At 40.9% G+C, this 15,431-nt stretch overlaps 1 protein-coding gene across 1 annotated transcript in view; it reads right to left on the minus strand.

Annotated features, from left to right (window-relative positions):
• Positions 1 to 14,750, minus strand: part of TMEM117 (transmembrane protein 117) — a 394,142-nt gene extending 379,392 nt beyond the window's left edge. Inside the window, exon 1 of the mRNA XM_015406264.1 lies at positions 14,452 to 14,750. Coding sequence (XP_015261750.1) covers positions 14,452 to 14,728 — 277 coding nt within the window. The 5' untranslated portion in view covers positions 14,729 to 14,750. The remainder of the gene's footprint in view (positions 1 to 14,451) is intronic.
• Between the last annotated feature and the right edge of the window lie 681 nt (positions 14,751 to 15,431).

Consider the following 15,431-nt stretch of genomic DNA (forward strand, 5'->3'; position numbering starts at 1 on the left):
TGCAAAAGAGGAGGAGGGTCACACTCTGGAAGATGCAGGGGCAATATGCTATCCAGAAGGGACTATCAGGCTCTTCCCTGAGCAAATTCTTCCCCATGGTTCACACTCTGCATTTTCTCAAGGTACGTAGCTTTCAGTGCAGAAACCCACTTCCTTGTATGCCAATGGACTCAGCATGAAACACAGAGCTTTTGGGTCATGGCTCCTTTTCAGAGAAAAAGGTGTTTAAAAACAGCACCTTTGTCAGGCACTGTCTGGCTCAGCTGCCTCCAGACCTTAAATGCTGCTTCCCAACCACTTCCCATTTCTCCCTTCATGCCTGCTTTACCTTGTGAGACTAGTTATCTTTGCTAAAAGGTCAGCAGGCCTTATAACACCACCTCCTACAATGGGTGAAACTCTGTTTTCATTGTCAGGGCAGTGAATGGTGAGTTCCCAGCTTGTCTCTTCTCAGTCTGTTGCCCTTGCCTCAGCTTCAGAACCACTCCTGTAAGTTCACTCATGGCACTCTTTGGAAAAACCTGGAAGGACTACTTGGTGCTGGGTGAAGAAATCAGTATCCTGAGATCTGTAGCTTTCATCTGAAACAGAACAAAGTTCTAGCCTTTAGGACTGCAAGGACAGGCTTGAGAGTGCGTCCTGTTTCTGGTGCCAAAAGTCATAAGAATCCATTACTCCACAGACAGAATAATGTATGTATATGGAGTTCCTCCAAAATCAATCACTCACTGTATATCTAACAAGGAGATTTAACTGTCCATAACACATTGGAGTAGGCATCAGAAATGCTCATCAGCCATCAGTTCAGCTCCCTGTTGGCCAGCTGTGATATGCATAGTCAAAGGTTCGGCAAACTGTTCACCTGTTCAATTTTTTTTACCCCACATATTCATCTTTCTCCACAATGGGGACCCAAAGTTGCATTCTCCTTCTTTCCAATCTCCTCCTGTCCTCCAGTTTACCCTCACACCTCCATTTTATCCTCACACTAACCCAGAGGTAAGTTAAGCTAGGAGAGTGTGACTAGCCCAAGGTCACCAAGCGAGCTTCCATGACAGAGGGGGATTTGAACCTGCTTTCCCAGATTCTAGTCTAATACTCTAACCACTACACTACACGGGCATGCTGCATATAATTGTGCAAATTAACCCACAAACTGAATTGTACATATGCAGTCACATTACCAAGCTCCAACAGTTTCCCTAACACCTCGCCTTCTGCTGCTTGTCACATTATTTAAAGTGGACATAAGATTAAAAAAGCCCTGCTGGATCAGACCAAACAAGTCTCACATCCAGGTTTCCAGGAAAAAAATGATTTTGAATTGGGAAATATATCTAATGGAGTCTTTATCCCATGTTTTGGAATACCAGCCAGCAATATTCCATGAGATAAGTAAGAGTGGCAGTCAATCAATCTATAATATCTAAGATCTTCTTAGTATCAGTAAAAATACATCCATTGGCCAGGAGATTCTGTGGTATTTGGATAGGGGGAGCATCCTTGTCTTCATCAAGTCGCTCTTTCGGACAGGACTTCGTCATCATCAGAGAAATATCGTGCCCCTTACCCGGGAGTCCAAAGGGATATTCAGTTTGTCTGAGTCATCATATTCATCTAAATTGTGGAGACAGGATAATAACCATTAGCCTATAGTTGGGATTTTTTTTGTCCCAGTGTGCATCACCTTACACTTGCCAACACTGAATTTCATTTGCCACATTGTCACACTCTCACACAGTTTGTGGAGGTCCTCTTGGAGCTCTTCAGAGTCAGCCTTGGTTTTCACCATCCTGAATAATTTGGTGTCGTCTGTAAACTTGGCCACTACACTATTCACCACTAGTTCCAGATTACTGATGAATAAATTAAATTAAATAGTACTGGCCCTAATACCGATCCTTGTGGGACCCCACTGCTTACTTCCCTCCATTGTGAGAACTGTCCATTGATTCCTACTATTTGCTTTCTGTCATATAATCAGTTTTTAATCCATAAGAGAACCTGTCCTCCTATCCCATGATTGCTAAGTTTATTTAGAAGTCTTTGGTGAGGTACCTTGTCAGAAGCCTTTTGAAAGTCCAGGTATTGTCTACATGGTTATTCTCTTTCTCAAAGAACTCCAAAAGGTTGGTGAGGCAGGACTTCCCTTTGCAGAAGCCATGCTGAATTTCCCTCAGCAGGCTTTGTCCCTCTGTGTCTAACAATTCTATCTGATTATAGTTTCTACTGATTTGCCTGGGGCAGATGTTAAGCTGACTGTCCTGTAATTTCATGGTTCTCCTCTGGATCCATTTTTAAAAACTGGTGTAACATTTGCTACTCTCCAGTCTTCTAGTATAGGAACTGAATTTAGTGATAGGTCACATATACAGATTAGTAGATCAACTGTCTCATATATATAGGTTAGTAGAACATCTGAGTTCCTTAGAACTCTTGTATGCATACCTGGAGACTTTTCAGTTTTAAATTTCCCCAGTAGGTCTAGAACTTAATCTCTTGTCACCTCAATCTGGCTCAGTTCTTCAGACTCACTTTCTGAAAACAGGGGCTGTAGCATGGTTACATGCCACACACTTTCCACAGTGAATACAGAAGCAAAAAAGTCATTGAGCTTCTCTGCCATCTCCCTATCTTCCTTTAGCAATCTCTCTATTCCTTTGTTATCCAAAGGCCCCACTGCTTCTCTGGCATTTTAAAAAACATTTATTGTTTTCTTGATGCTTTTAGCAACCCACTCCTCAAAATCTCTTTTTGCATGCCTAATTAGCGACTTACATTTCTTTTGCCAGAGCCTGTGGTCCTTCCTGTTCAATTCATTGGGGCAGACCTTCCACTTTTTAAAGGATGCCTCTTTACTTTTTATAGCTTCCTTGACTTGTGTTGTTAACCACACAGGCCTTCCTAACCTGTGGAAAGCGTTCTATTTCAGCTTCAATTAGTGTGGTTTTAAATAACGTTCAAGCATCCTCTAGGGATTTAACTCTCTTGTGGCTCCCAGTAAGTTTTCTTTTTACTATTCCCCTCATTTTTGTAAAGTTCCCTCTTCTGAAATCAAATGATACAGTTTTGGGCTTTAAGGGTAACTTTCCATCTAAGCCTGTTTGGTGTAGTGGTTAAGTGTGCAGACTCTAATCTAAGAGAACCGGGTTTGATTCCCCACTCCTCCACTTGCACCTGCTGATGTGACCTTGGGTCAGTCACAAGCTCTGGCACAGCTGTTCCTGAAAGAGCAGTTTGTGTTAGAGTTCTCTCAGTCCCACCCACCTCACAGGGTGTCTGTTGTGGGGAGGGGAATGGAAAGGAGTTTGTAAGCCGCTCTGAGACTCCAAGTGAAGGGTGGGATATAAATCCAATCTCTTCTTCTTCTTCTTCTTCTAACTGAATGCTGAATTTAGTAGCACTGTGGTCACTGTTCCCAACTGGTGTAACAACCTCTACACCAGTGTTCCCTCTAAGCTGAGTTAGTGTGAGCTTGCTCACAGTTCTTTAGCCTCCGGCTCACAGATTTGTGCCTTAGCCCAGGAAGAATGGCTTCAGAGCAAACTAATTTATGCAATAGCCAAATCGCTCACTCACAACTTTAATGCCAGTAGCTCACAAAGTAGAGTTTTTGCTCACAAGACTGCACAGCTTAGAAGAAACATTGCTCTACATCTCTCATCAGGTCTTTAGACCTGCTCAAGTCCAGGATCACTACCCTTTAGTTGGCTCTGTGAACAACTGTTCCAGTGCACAGCCAATGATGATGTCTAGGAATCTCATTTCTAAACGTGTTTACCCAGTCAATGTGAGGGTAGTTGAAATCTCTCAGGATAATAACATTATGTGCTTCAGTCACCTCCCTTATTTCCTTCTCCACCTCAAGATCAGCCTGAAAGGCCTTAGGGCCACCAAATGAGAAGGGAGCACTCACTGGAGAAGACCCTGATGCTGGGAAAGATTGAAGGTAAATTAAAGGGGGGGCAAAGGATGAGACAGACAGTGTTATTGATGCAACAAACATGAAATTAAGCAAACTCCAGAGCAACAAAGAAGACAGGAGAGCCTGGCGTGATGTGGTCCATGGGGTTGTGAAGAACAGTTGGACTCCACTGTGTGACTTAACAACAACAACAAAAAGGGCCCAGTATTTCCACCCATCTGTTGGAGAGTTAATTCCCTTGATATTTTCTAATTTATTTGATTCTATGTCCTCTTTGATGTACAATGCAACACCAGCCCATCCCTCCCTGTCCTGCCTATAGAGTTTATAGTCAGGAATGACTGTATCCCATAGATTCTCCCCATTCCACCATGTTTCTGAGTTACCTACCATATCTAAATTTTCACTGAACACCAAGCACTCCAGCTCCCCCATCTGGGCTTAGAGACCTCTAGCATTGGCATATAGACACCTATAATGTGTTTCCCTCTCCAGGAATCCTCGCCTTCCTGGACCCCTCAGTCACAATTGTGCCCTAACTCCCAAGTTCTAACTCCTGTCAATATTACCCTGAGTGTTTATGCAATCATCCCTTTGGACTGACTTGTCCTGAACCAGAGGCTCCCCAACTCCCATCAGTTTTCTCCCTGGGATTAGTTTAAAAGCTACTCTGCCACCTTTTTGATATTAATCACCAGCAGCCCTGTTCCCTTTTGGTTCAAGTGAAGTCCATCTCTTTTGTACAGGTTTGGCTTGTCCCAGAAAGTTTCCCAGTGCCTAACAAATCTAAACCCTTCCTCCTGGCACCACTTTCTCATCCATGCATTGCGATCCCTGATCTGTGCCTGTCTAGCTGGCCCTATGCATAGAACCAGCTACACTTCTGAGAATGCTATCTTTAAAAAATATATAAGCTTTCAAATATAACAACAAACACAATAAAAACAGTAAAGTACAAGGCACAATCACCAATATTTTCATTGTAGACCACGTTAAATAAAATATACTTAATCCTGATGATAAATAAAAAGAGGAATGCTACCTTTGAGGTCTTGGCCTTTAACTTTCTCCAGGACCACATGACTACATTTCCCAATGTCATAGGTGCCAACATGCACCATGACTGCTGACTCTTCCCCAGCACTATCTATCAATCTATCTAGACAGCGCATAATGTCTGCAACCGTCGCACTCAACAGTCAAGTCACCACACAGTCAAAATGCCTGTTCCTAATGATGAAATCACCCACTACCAGAAGCCCACTTCCCCCCAGGGGTACAAGAGGTTATCAGTCCATCGCCCAATCAAGGGGTTCCTTCTAAGGCATCATATCCCTCCTCCTCAAACTGATGCCCTCCAACCTCAAGACTCATTCTCCACAACAGCAGAAAAGCAGAAAACAGTAACAGTTCACAGTTAATGACTTAACGCTTCAAGGCACCTCCCTACATCCCTCATTATTGCCCAACCTGGTGACAGTTGATGGCAATGACAAATGAACTGTTTGGATCAGAATTTGCACATACTTATTCTCATACTGCCTCATGGAATGGTAGTTTCTTAAGACCACCACCACCCTTCTGCCGCATTATTATTGTTAAAATGTGGTTGACTAACAAGATGTGGGGTTGCATGGCTTTTTCATTATACCCCTGGCTTATTAAGTCTCCATGACCCAGTATTTGTTAACATAAAAGGAAGGCAAACTGTTTTGATCAGGAATGATTCAGGCATACAACTTCCTGAACTCTCCCATAGAAGTTCTAGTTATTTTTAAGGAGAAAGCCTATTGTGCTCCAGGCAACCACGTGACTCTTGCCCTGCAATTATTCCAGTTGCTGGCCTTCACAAGGCCCTGGCCTTAGCAGAAGAAGCAACTGACACAAAAAAAAGCCTGTCAGAAGCAGCTACCACGCCGGCACAAACCTGATCGACATTCTGTTTGATTTAAACTTCAAATGCACACATCAAAGCAATCCAGTAAGGGGCTCCACTTGTATAAAAGAACTACTCGATCACAGGAATTTTAAGTGTCGATCATGTTCATTTTGAACTTCTCAGTATCTCTGGTAAGAATAAGCCCAGCAGTTACAGATGCTGTTCCTTATAACTTCATTGCATAATTAAAGATTTTATATCCTTATCACAAGTGATATAGCATTTTTTTCATACCACAGACATTTTAACTGCTACTGTAGGTTACAACACAGATTTGTTACAAAGGAGTAAGATATGGATTGTGAATATTAAGTTGACTAAATCGGTTTCATTTAAAGAAAATTTATATAAAATGTTTTATAGATGGCACCTAAACCCATATAGGTTAGCCAAAATAGATAAAAACTTGAGTAACAAATGTTGGAAATGTAACAATCATACTATCATATGTGGTGGACATGTTAAAAGGTTTATAAATATTGGATTGGACTACACACTCTTACAGTCAGTGTTGAATATTACAATACCTTTCAAACCAGAGATATTCTTGTTAAACTGTTTACCAGATAACTTAGATAAGAACCATAGATACTTTATTTTACATGTTATAACAGCAGGCAGAATTTTATTTGCAACGCCATGGAAGACATTAAAAATCCCAACGCTTTATGAGTTAATAACAAAGATTATGGATTCTGCCAAAATGGACAGATTGACAAATATATTAAAAGGAGAAATGGAAGAAAAATTTATGGGACCATGGAGAGTGTTTTATGACTGGTTAAGACACAAGTACTGAGAAACAAAGAACAACAAGAATGATGGTTATAATAGCTGTGAAGCTTTCATGAAAAGATTTGCATGCAGAATGTTAAATTGGGCTTTTTTATATATATTTCTGTGTCTTTTCTTTTCCCTTCTTTTCCCTCTCCCTCTATGAATAAACTAATAAAATTCTTTTAAAAATATATAGAACTGTTTTAAATGCTCCAATTGTTTTATTGTAATTATATGCTGATTTTACATAAAGTGCCCTGAGTCAGTCTTGTCTGGGAGAGCGGGGTAGAAATTTGAGGAATAAATAAAATAAATAAACATCCATTACAAGGTTATTGTGAGGATAAAATGGAGGAGAGAAGAACAACATTACATGTTTTAGATCCCTGTTACAAAGAAAGGTGGAGTACAAATGAAGTAACAAACGAAGTAAAATAAATTCCTCATTCACCATTTCTGATAACACAACTTATCCTACATACATATCTTTGGCTACAGTTCTTCCAACAAACTTCTGCTTGCCATAATGTTGTCACACACCCCTAGTACCGCACTTGAAAACCCCTTGTGTTGGACACCCCTATACAAAAGGAGCATACTGAAGAATAATTTTATTTTTAAAATATTCATTTAGTACAAGGTGTTACTAAGAAGTCCCCATTTCAAACCCTTCAAGAGCAGAATTAAATATTTTAAATATATATTAATATTTATATTATTTGTAGCAAGAGACTTGAAGGAATGCAACAGTTAGGTAATGAATTATTATTATTATTATTATTATTATTAATTAGATTTTTATCCCACCCTCCCGCAAAAGCGGCTCAGGGCGGCTTACAACATTAAAACCAATAAAATGATACAATACATCTAAAACAATCAATAAGAACTGTTGGCAAGTGTGCTTTGAATGTATTATTTGTGCTATGCTGATGCATGTCTGTAAATGTCTCTGCATTTGTGTCTATGGGATTTGGGAAATGCTGTATGCTTTGCTTGCTTTGCCTTTCGTGCTTGCACCTGGAAGCTGCTGTGTGCAGGGCCTGTTCTGCCTACCTAAGTATGCTAATGGACACAAGCATACCCACACCCTCCCATCATGCCTTGGGACAAAGAAGACATTCTCCATTAAGCTCAGCCTCATGAAGTCTTGGGAACAACAACTCTCCCACCATTAAATATCTTCTGGATAACATGTAACCCCTCGTATCTGGTTTGGAATCACAAAAGACAACATCCTGTTATTGCCTTCTCGACCAGGCCAGCATCTGCAAGTCAAAGGTTACTATGGCAATACAACTTTGACACCTGGCCACATGGCTCCCATTGAAGTGTAGGGTAGAATTTGAATATCGCCCCACTCCCCTCTAGGTAGATGCGTCACAACCCTTCAACCTATAGGTATAGAGAAGGGGATGGATTGTAGGTGTAGATTGGCCTTATGCCAACCCCCAAAAGCTAGGTTTTATAAGGAGAAACACAGCCTTTGTTTCTTGGTTAGCTATCCAACTTTCTATTCTCACCCTTGCAACTTAAGTCTACTGCAGGTGATTCTTAAGTGTTCTCCTAGATCGCGACCAGGAGAGCCCACACGTGTTTGGCTGGACCATTCAGTGTGATTTGGAGTCCCTAAAGATAGTACTTTTGTTCCTGCCTCAACTTAAGCTCTGCTAGAGGCAATTCTACCTAGCCTTCTTGGAACGCGCAACCAAGAAGCCCACACGTAGTGGTTTGGGTCCATCAGTGTGGCGTGGAATCCCTCTAGTTAGAACTTTTGTTCCTGCTTCCTTTGTTGAGACCAACTCTATTCCCTGGATCAGATAAGTATCAACCGCTGCCCTTCTGTGTCTTACCCCACTGTTAGTCTGAATTTATTATTTTTCTTACTGAATGCTTTCTATATCTATTGTAACTAAAGGAAACTTGAGTGTATGTGTGAATGCATCTGTTTTTGTGTGCTTGATGAATCAACAATATTTAGTAAAGACAACATTTATTCATTAAACCATCCAGCTGTGTTGTCTCTTTATGGGGAACAAAGCAATGTCTGGCTGACCCATTCTCTGTATACAAATCGTGCTCAAGAACCAATTATAAGCCCCTGCTGTAGATAAAGCAGATTTGGGCAATGGATTAATCTTCATCAGAGGATTTCCGGTATCACAATACAATAAAATCACGGATTTACACAACAGTACAGTTGTGAAATGCAGATGTTTGGCTTCCTCCTATTAAGTTGATTCTGTAAATTAAAAATAAGACATACAAATGCCTAACAATAAATCTGCTATTTGATATTTTATTAAGCAACCCCGTCAGATCCTTTATTAGAGAACAGTGGGGTCCCCAAAGATGTGGCCTCAAGGACTGAGTTGCATACTTAGCAGTATATACACCACATAAAAACAGAAGATGAATACTAATTGGAATTCAGTCAAAAGATTAAAGACTTTCCTTGCCTTCATTGACAGCACAGCACCAGTAAGGCTGCAACTGTAAGGATTCTTTCCTGGAAGTAAGTCCCATTGAATACAATGGTACACCTGCTTAGGACTGCTCCCTAAAAGTACGCAAAATAGGCTCAGCAACTTAACAGTGCAATCCTAACAGTCTCAGACCATTCTGAGAGCATTTAAGCCAGTGGACCTTAGAGAGTTTAACCCAAGTTTAGGACTGCACTGTAACAATCCTACCACTGTTTCTATACAGATTTATAAAAACAAAGTATGCCTATAATCACTGACCTCGAGCCAGACATCCTGGAATGTGAAGTTAAATGGGTCTTAGAAAGCATTACTAACAACAAAGCTAGTGGAGGTGATGGTATCCCAGCTGAGCTATTCAAAGTCTTAAAAGATGATGCCATTTGGTGTGTGTAACTTGCAGGGGGTCCATTCTATATACTTTTGAACCTGTGTCTGACATGTCCCCCCAAAAAACACTTCCCTGACTTGACCTTAGTCCTGTTGGGTTCACAGTGCCACAGTGGCACTAGTTCTGCTGGGCACATTGCACTGGTTCTGCTGGGCTTGCAAAAATGCCTCCAACCTTCAGTTTCTACTGCAGAGATTCTCTGGGACTTCGATTCTGTTCTGCATGGCTTCTGTTGTCCTTGCTTTTTTGCTGTTTTTCCCTCCATAGGAGCACCTTCTTTGGGGGGCTGTAACTTGGACCCCATAAATCCAATCCTCATCAAACTTGGAGGGCAAGTAGAGGAGAGTCATCTGGAGATCTCTTGCATGTTTGGCATCTTTAATTTGCACAGGATCCATTCTATACAATCCTGACCCTCATGAACCTGTGCTTGTCATTTCCCCAGAAAATGCTTTCCTGGGGACACCTTCTTTGGGGGAGCCATAACTCGAACCCCATAAATTCAATCCTCACCAACCTTGGCATGTAGGTAGAGGTGGGTTAGCCGGATATCCCTTGTGAGTTTGGTGTCTCTATCATGCTGAGGGGTGTTCTACCATGTCACAAACCTCACAAATGAAACTGGTTTATTTGTGATGTTTCATGGTTCATGAAGCTGGCATACCATGAACCATACCACATTTTCCCAGTTCATGCCCATCACTACTCAACACCAGTTCTCTAGGTGAAATCCATCTGGTTGTCCTCATGAATTACCCCTGCATTGACCCATGTGGATCTATAAGAACCAGATCATCACTGAGACAGTACCCTAAGACCACAATTGTACCTTTAAAGATTGACTACCTCTTTCAATAGTCTTTCAGTAGTCATGTATGGCTGCGAGAGTTGGACTATAAGGAAGGCCGAGCGCCGAAGAATAGATTCTTTTGAACTATGGTGCTGGAGAAGACTCTTGAGAGTCCCTTGGACTGCAAGAAGATCAAATCAGTCAATCCTAAAAGAAATCAACCCTGACTGTTCCCTGGAAGGCCAGATAATGAAACTGAAGCTCAAATACTTTGGCCACCAAATTAGAAGGGAGCACTCACTGGAGAAGACCCTGATGCTGGGAAAGATTGAAGGTCAAAGAAGATCTGGTCCATGGGGTCGCGAAGAGTCGGACTCGACTGTGCGACTGAACAACAAAATGCCTATTTTTAATGTTAAAGCACACCACTGACCAGCTGTCTATTTAACTATTGCTTCACTGGTAATATTGCTTCACTGAAGTTTATTTAATTGTTGTAATTAATAGTTTATTCATTTTGACCTTCTACATAACTAAAAGATGTTAGCACTAAAGGCAAAATGCATTGCAAGCATTTCTTGGCCCAGGAAAGAATTATGATGACTAATCAATCAAGTTTTAAAAAAACAAACCCAACCAAGGCCTTTGTTCACCTTTGCTGACTAATTTTTATACACTTGCTTTCCAGGGATAGGATGATACTTCAGCAAAAAAAGAGAAAGAGAGTCATGATTTGCGCTATTACAACTACCAGAGCTTCTGAAGTTCTGGCATTTGTGTGTCACAGGAATTGGTTGTTTGTAATAGAAAACTACAGTTCTAGTTAGTTCAAATAAAAAATTGAAGCTAGGAAAAAGAAAAATGGGCAATCTTCAAACACTAGGAACTGAGTAATAATTTTGTGCCAAACCAGATTATTATTAGAAGGAGTAAAGCAATTATTACAATGTGGGTGGTTCATGCCAATCACAGAAGTTGCACAACCAGCTCACCCATTGTCAAGGCAGGGCTTTCTGCACACTCCAACTTTTCACAAAAGCAAAATGACTTTCAGCTAACCAAAAGGAAAAAAAAAACTCATGGCAGAGAATCCATCACAAAGGCAGTGAAACATCCGGGTTTCTGCACCTTAGGGAGAATCTCTAGGCATGTTGAAACATTACTTTAAAAAAAAAAAAGAACTGCTCTCCTCCAAAGGGGCAGGGGAGAAAAAGAAGACGAACCAGCTTGACAAGAAATGAGCATGCTCAGATATCAAGAGCTGTTGACAACCACTTAAAGGCAAAGGAGAAAGAACAAAACAGAGATGTGGAAAGTGGCCTGTCCAAGCTTTTAAGTGCTTAAGACAGGTAAAGCAGATTTGAGCCACCATGTAGGACGTTTCTCATTAATCCCACCCACCCCCAACAATTCCTCATGGGTTTCTACTAAGCATGTATTTTCCACATTATAGGCAATATTACTAGTTACTACTAGAATGCTATTCATGTACATAACACATAGAATAACATAGGCGGAAAGAGAGGTCCCTGCCCCTGAGGAACTTTCAAGCCTGCTTGGACAGGGGGAGAAACAAAGTGGGGAAAGTTAGAGATGGGTACAAGTACATGCAGCTTCCTTTTGGCTGGGAGAATTAAAGACAGGCTAAATAGAAAACTGTCCCATGAAATGCTGCTAACCCTAATATTAAAATGAGCGTGGACCCCAGCAGTCTTATATTTGGAAAATGAAAGCTTGGCTCACAGGCAAGGAAGCACCAGCTAGCATCAGCATGTTTGGATCCTCAGAGCAGAGCAACTCAACGGACTGCATCAGAGGTTGCACAATCTGCATGGCCTTTGATCTTAGCAAAAACCAATGAGCTGTGGTATCAGCTTAATATGTCTGCCTACCTTTAACGATGGACCAAACCAAAAGTTCTAGACCCAATATCCAAGTGCAGAGCTAGCAAAAGGATGTAACATTCACTGCAGAATGAATGACAGAGATGCAGATGGACAACATTCTTTTTAAAACAGCCAGCCCAACAGAACAGCAATGACATCTGGAGAATTCACAACTGTGTACTACATAGCTTTGATTTTGACTTGAGCTTTGTCTACTCATGGTCAGGTCCTGTCTACCCAGCTATGGTTAGAATTTTTGACTGACATTTATGTTCACTTTAGCAGTGAAAAATAAACAAGGAAACAAAATAGATAAATATGAATAGACCATGTCCTCAAGCTTGAGTTCAGTCTTTTTGTTAGCTTACCTAGAAGCCAATTTAAGTACCTCTCTTGTCAATTTAATTAAGAACACACATATATGTTGTTATTTTAGGGATAAAATGGAATGGTACAACACAATTGAGTCCCTTTCACATGCACAAGGTGGAGATTTTAGACAAGGACAGCATGCAGTGTAGTAATGGTAATTTATATTAGTACAGATGACCATTTATTAAATGGAGATTTCCCATGGTGTGTATGCAGGTATTTTTTAATAAGTCCTCTGAGTCCCAGCTGAGTTTCTGCCTTTCCTCTATGATTTCTGCTGAACGTAGATGACTGCTGTGGTTTCATTTACCAACTGTTCCATTATTGTTTGTGTTTTAAAGATTGGTTGTTTGCTGGTGTAGATGGAATTCGAGACTCTACCAGCTGCTTAAACTTCGTCCCTTAATAATGTACTCCTTTCAGTCTTAACAGTTTTAATAAATTTCTGACCCTTATTAGATAACAGAATTATGGCTAAGAGTATTCATCTCTCACATTAGCAACCCTTCCAAAAGACATCACTACGCTTCCCAAATAAGAATTTGCAGTGGAAACCAAATTACTGATGGGTACCAAAGGCTCTCATGTTGTACAACAAATTAAACTGGGTTGTATCCTGTGGCCACACAAATGGTAAGAGCTCACACAATAAGATCTTTCTTACTTCCCCCCCCCCACAGCCCCAGAAACCTCTCTCTCCTTTGCACAAGCACTACAAATTCTGCCGAAGGTTCACTGTGCTAGCAGCACGAGACAGCAATTTTATTCATTTCCTCCTCATTGCTGCTCCCAGTTTCACTTAGCACTTTTGTCCATGATAGAGACACCAGGTCTCCCATTACAGCAGCAGACTTCCTGCCCCATGCCATTCAGTAGGGCAGCAGGGGGGAAATGGGTGTGAAACTCAATTGCACTGATGACAAACATCACTTCCAGAAAATAACCAGAACTGATATTACCATGTGGCCATAATGCTCTAAGATTCTATCAAAGCTCTATGGTTTTACTATAGAGTTTGGGAGGAATCCTAGAGCATGACATCACGCCCTCATCCCTGTACCCTCCCTCTCCTGCTGGTTTCCTGCCAACGGTAGCACCTTAAAGACTAACAAAATCTGTGGTAGGGTATAAGCTTTCGTGAGTCACTGCTCACTTCTTCAGATACAGCTAGAATGTGAGTCCATCTGTCCTATATATTGGAAAGTGGGATGATTTCAGAGTCAAATGACATTAGCAGGCAAATGACAATAGCAAATGTGATTGGATTAGGTGTGATATGCAGAGAGAAATCAGCATTGGTAATGAGTCAGGAAACCTAGGTCTTGATTCAGTCCAGGTGGATACATTGTCTTGAGCTTTGTTATCAGTTGCAATTCAGCAGTCTCTTTCTAATCTCCCTTTGAAATTCCTTTGCAATATAACTGCTGATTTTAGGTCAGCAACTGAATGTCCAGGAAGGTTAAAATGAAGGATAGAACGTAGTAATGGTTTCAGACATTCTCTCAGGAAAACCATGTACTCCTTGGAGGAAGGATGGGATAAAAATGTGAACAATAGTAAACTTCGAATGCATATAAAATAAAACCATACTACAGAATTATACTTACTGTAATGATAAAGATGTTGTGTTTCATAATAAGGAATCCTTAAGGTCAACTGGGAAAACTAGTATAATGTGTGTCTAAAGTGAATGCTATCTTCCTTTCTTCCTCTTTTTGGGATTGTTAAAAACTGATGTTTCCAAGAAGGCCAGAGTGACTACAAGAAAAATAAAAAACTACCTCTTATTGAACACCACATCCTATTCCGCCATCATTATTAACATTTGACCCTCAAAATGTAAAATGATTACATTTCTGATAGAAAAAGCTTTCAGCACATTACTTACCAAACAGACGCCGATGGAAGAGGAACTTGCCAGCTATCATTCCTGTGAGGATCGCCAGTAGCCACAGGAAGACTTTTAAAAATCTCCAGCCTCCTCCCTCTGGGTATTTATTTGTCACAAATGAGAAGCAGTTGCCAACAACGATGACATTGGCTTCTGTTCTGCTATGAGAGACTGGATCCTCAGCAAATATTAAGAAGTTAAAAAAGATCACCAGGTAGGCCACGATTAAACGGGACCACGGATGCTGAAAGTAGTAGCGGAAGTCCTTGGCCATTCTCCAGCAGCTCAGTCCCTGCAAGCAGAAGCAAAAACATGCACACTGTAGGTCAGGCCTTGACAAAACTATCTTTGCCTCTAGGAGTGGGGTATAATAGAAGTAAAATAAAAATGAAATCCAAACTTCTGCCTTAACAATGGTTAGACATTCTCAGAACTGAGAGAGGATGATGCCAAAGAAATTTCAAGTTCTATGGATGAAAACGCTCTTAATATTCAATAAACTGGAAGCTGCTGAAAGCTGCCTGGAAGAAACCTGGATAACTATAGACCTGGAAAGGATTTTACTGCACACTAAATTACCTTTCTTTCTGGGCCTAGGGCCCCTGATTAGGTTCAGTGTTCTTGCGCATGTGTCATGGGGGGACACTCCAAGGCCGAGCTGACCATGCTCTTTCCAGTATCAGCTCTATCTTTAAATCTGTCTCTAAATGTTAAAATCAGAAGCAAACTTAACACTCAGATTTGATAGAATTCCTTTAAAATATCTTGATCATAGGCTAATTACCATCTAATTTTTTTTCCACTCAGAAGTCACCTCCTTTATGGAGGTAGGTATTCCATGCACTGTAAACCAGACTACCACAAAGCACATGAAAACAACTTCAAGATTTTTAACCAGTTATTTACAAACCTAGACATAGGCGTAATCTTCGTGGGGGCGGCGGGGCTTCAGCCCCCGCCGAAATTTTCAGGAAGCT

The sequence above is a fragment of the Gekko japonicus genome, unplaced genomic scaffold (assembly GCF_001447785.1).
Source record: "Gekko japonicus isolate JY-2015 unplaced genomic scaffold, Gekko_japonicus_V1.1 scaffold1384, whole genome shotgun sequence".
Lineage (NCBI taxonomy): Eukaryota > Metazoa > Chordata > Lepidosauria > Squamata > Gekkonidae > Gekko > Gekko japonicus.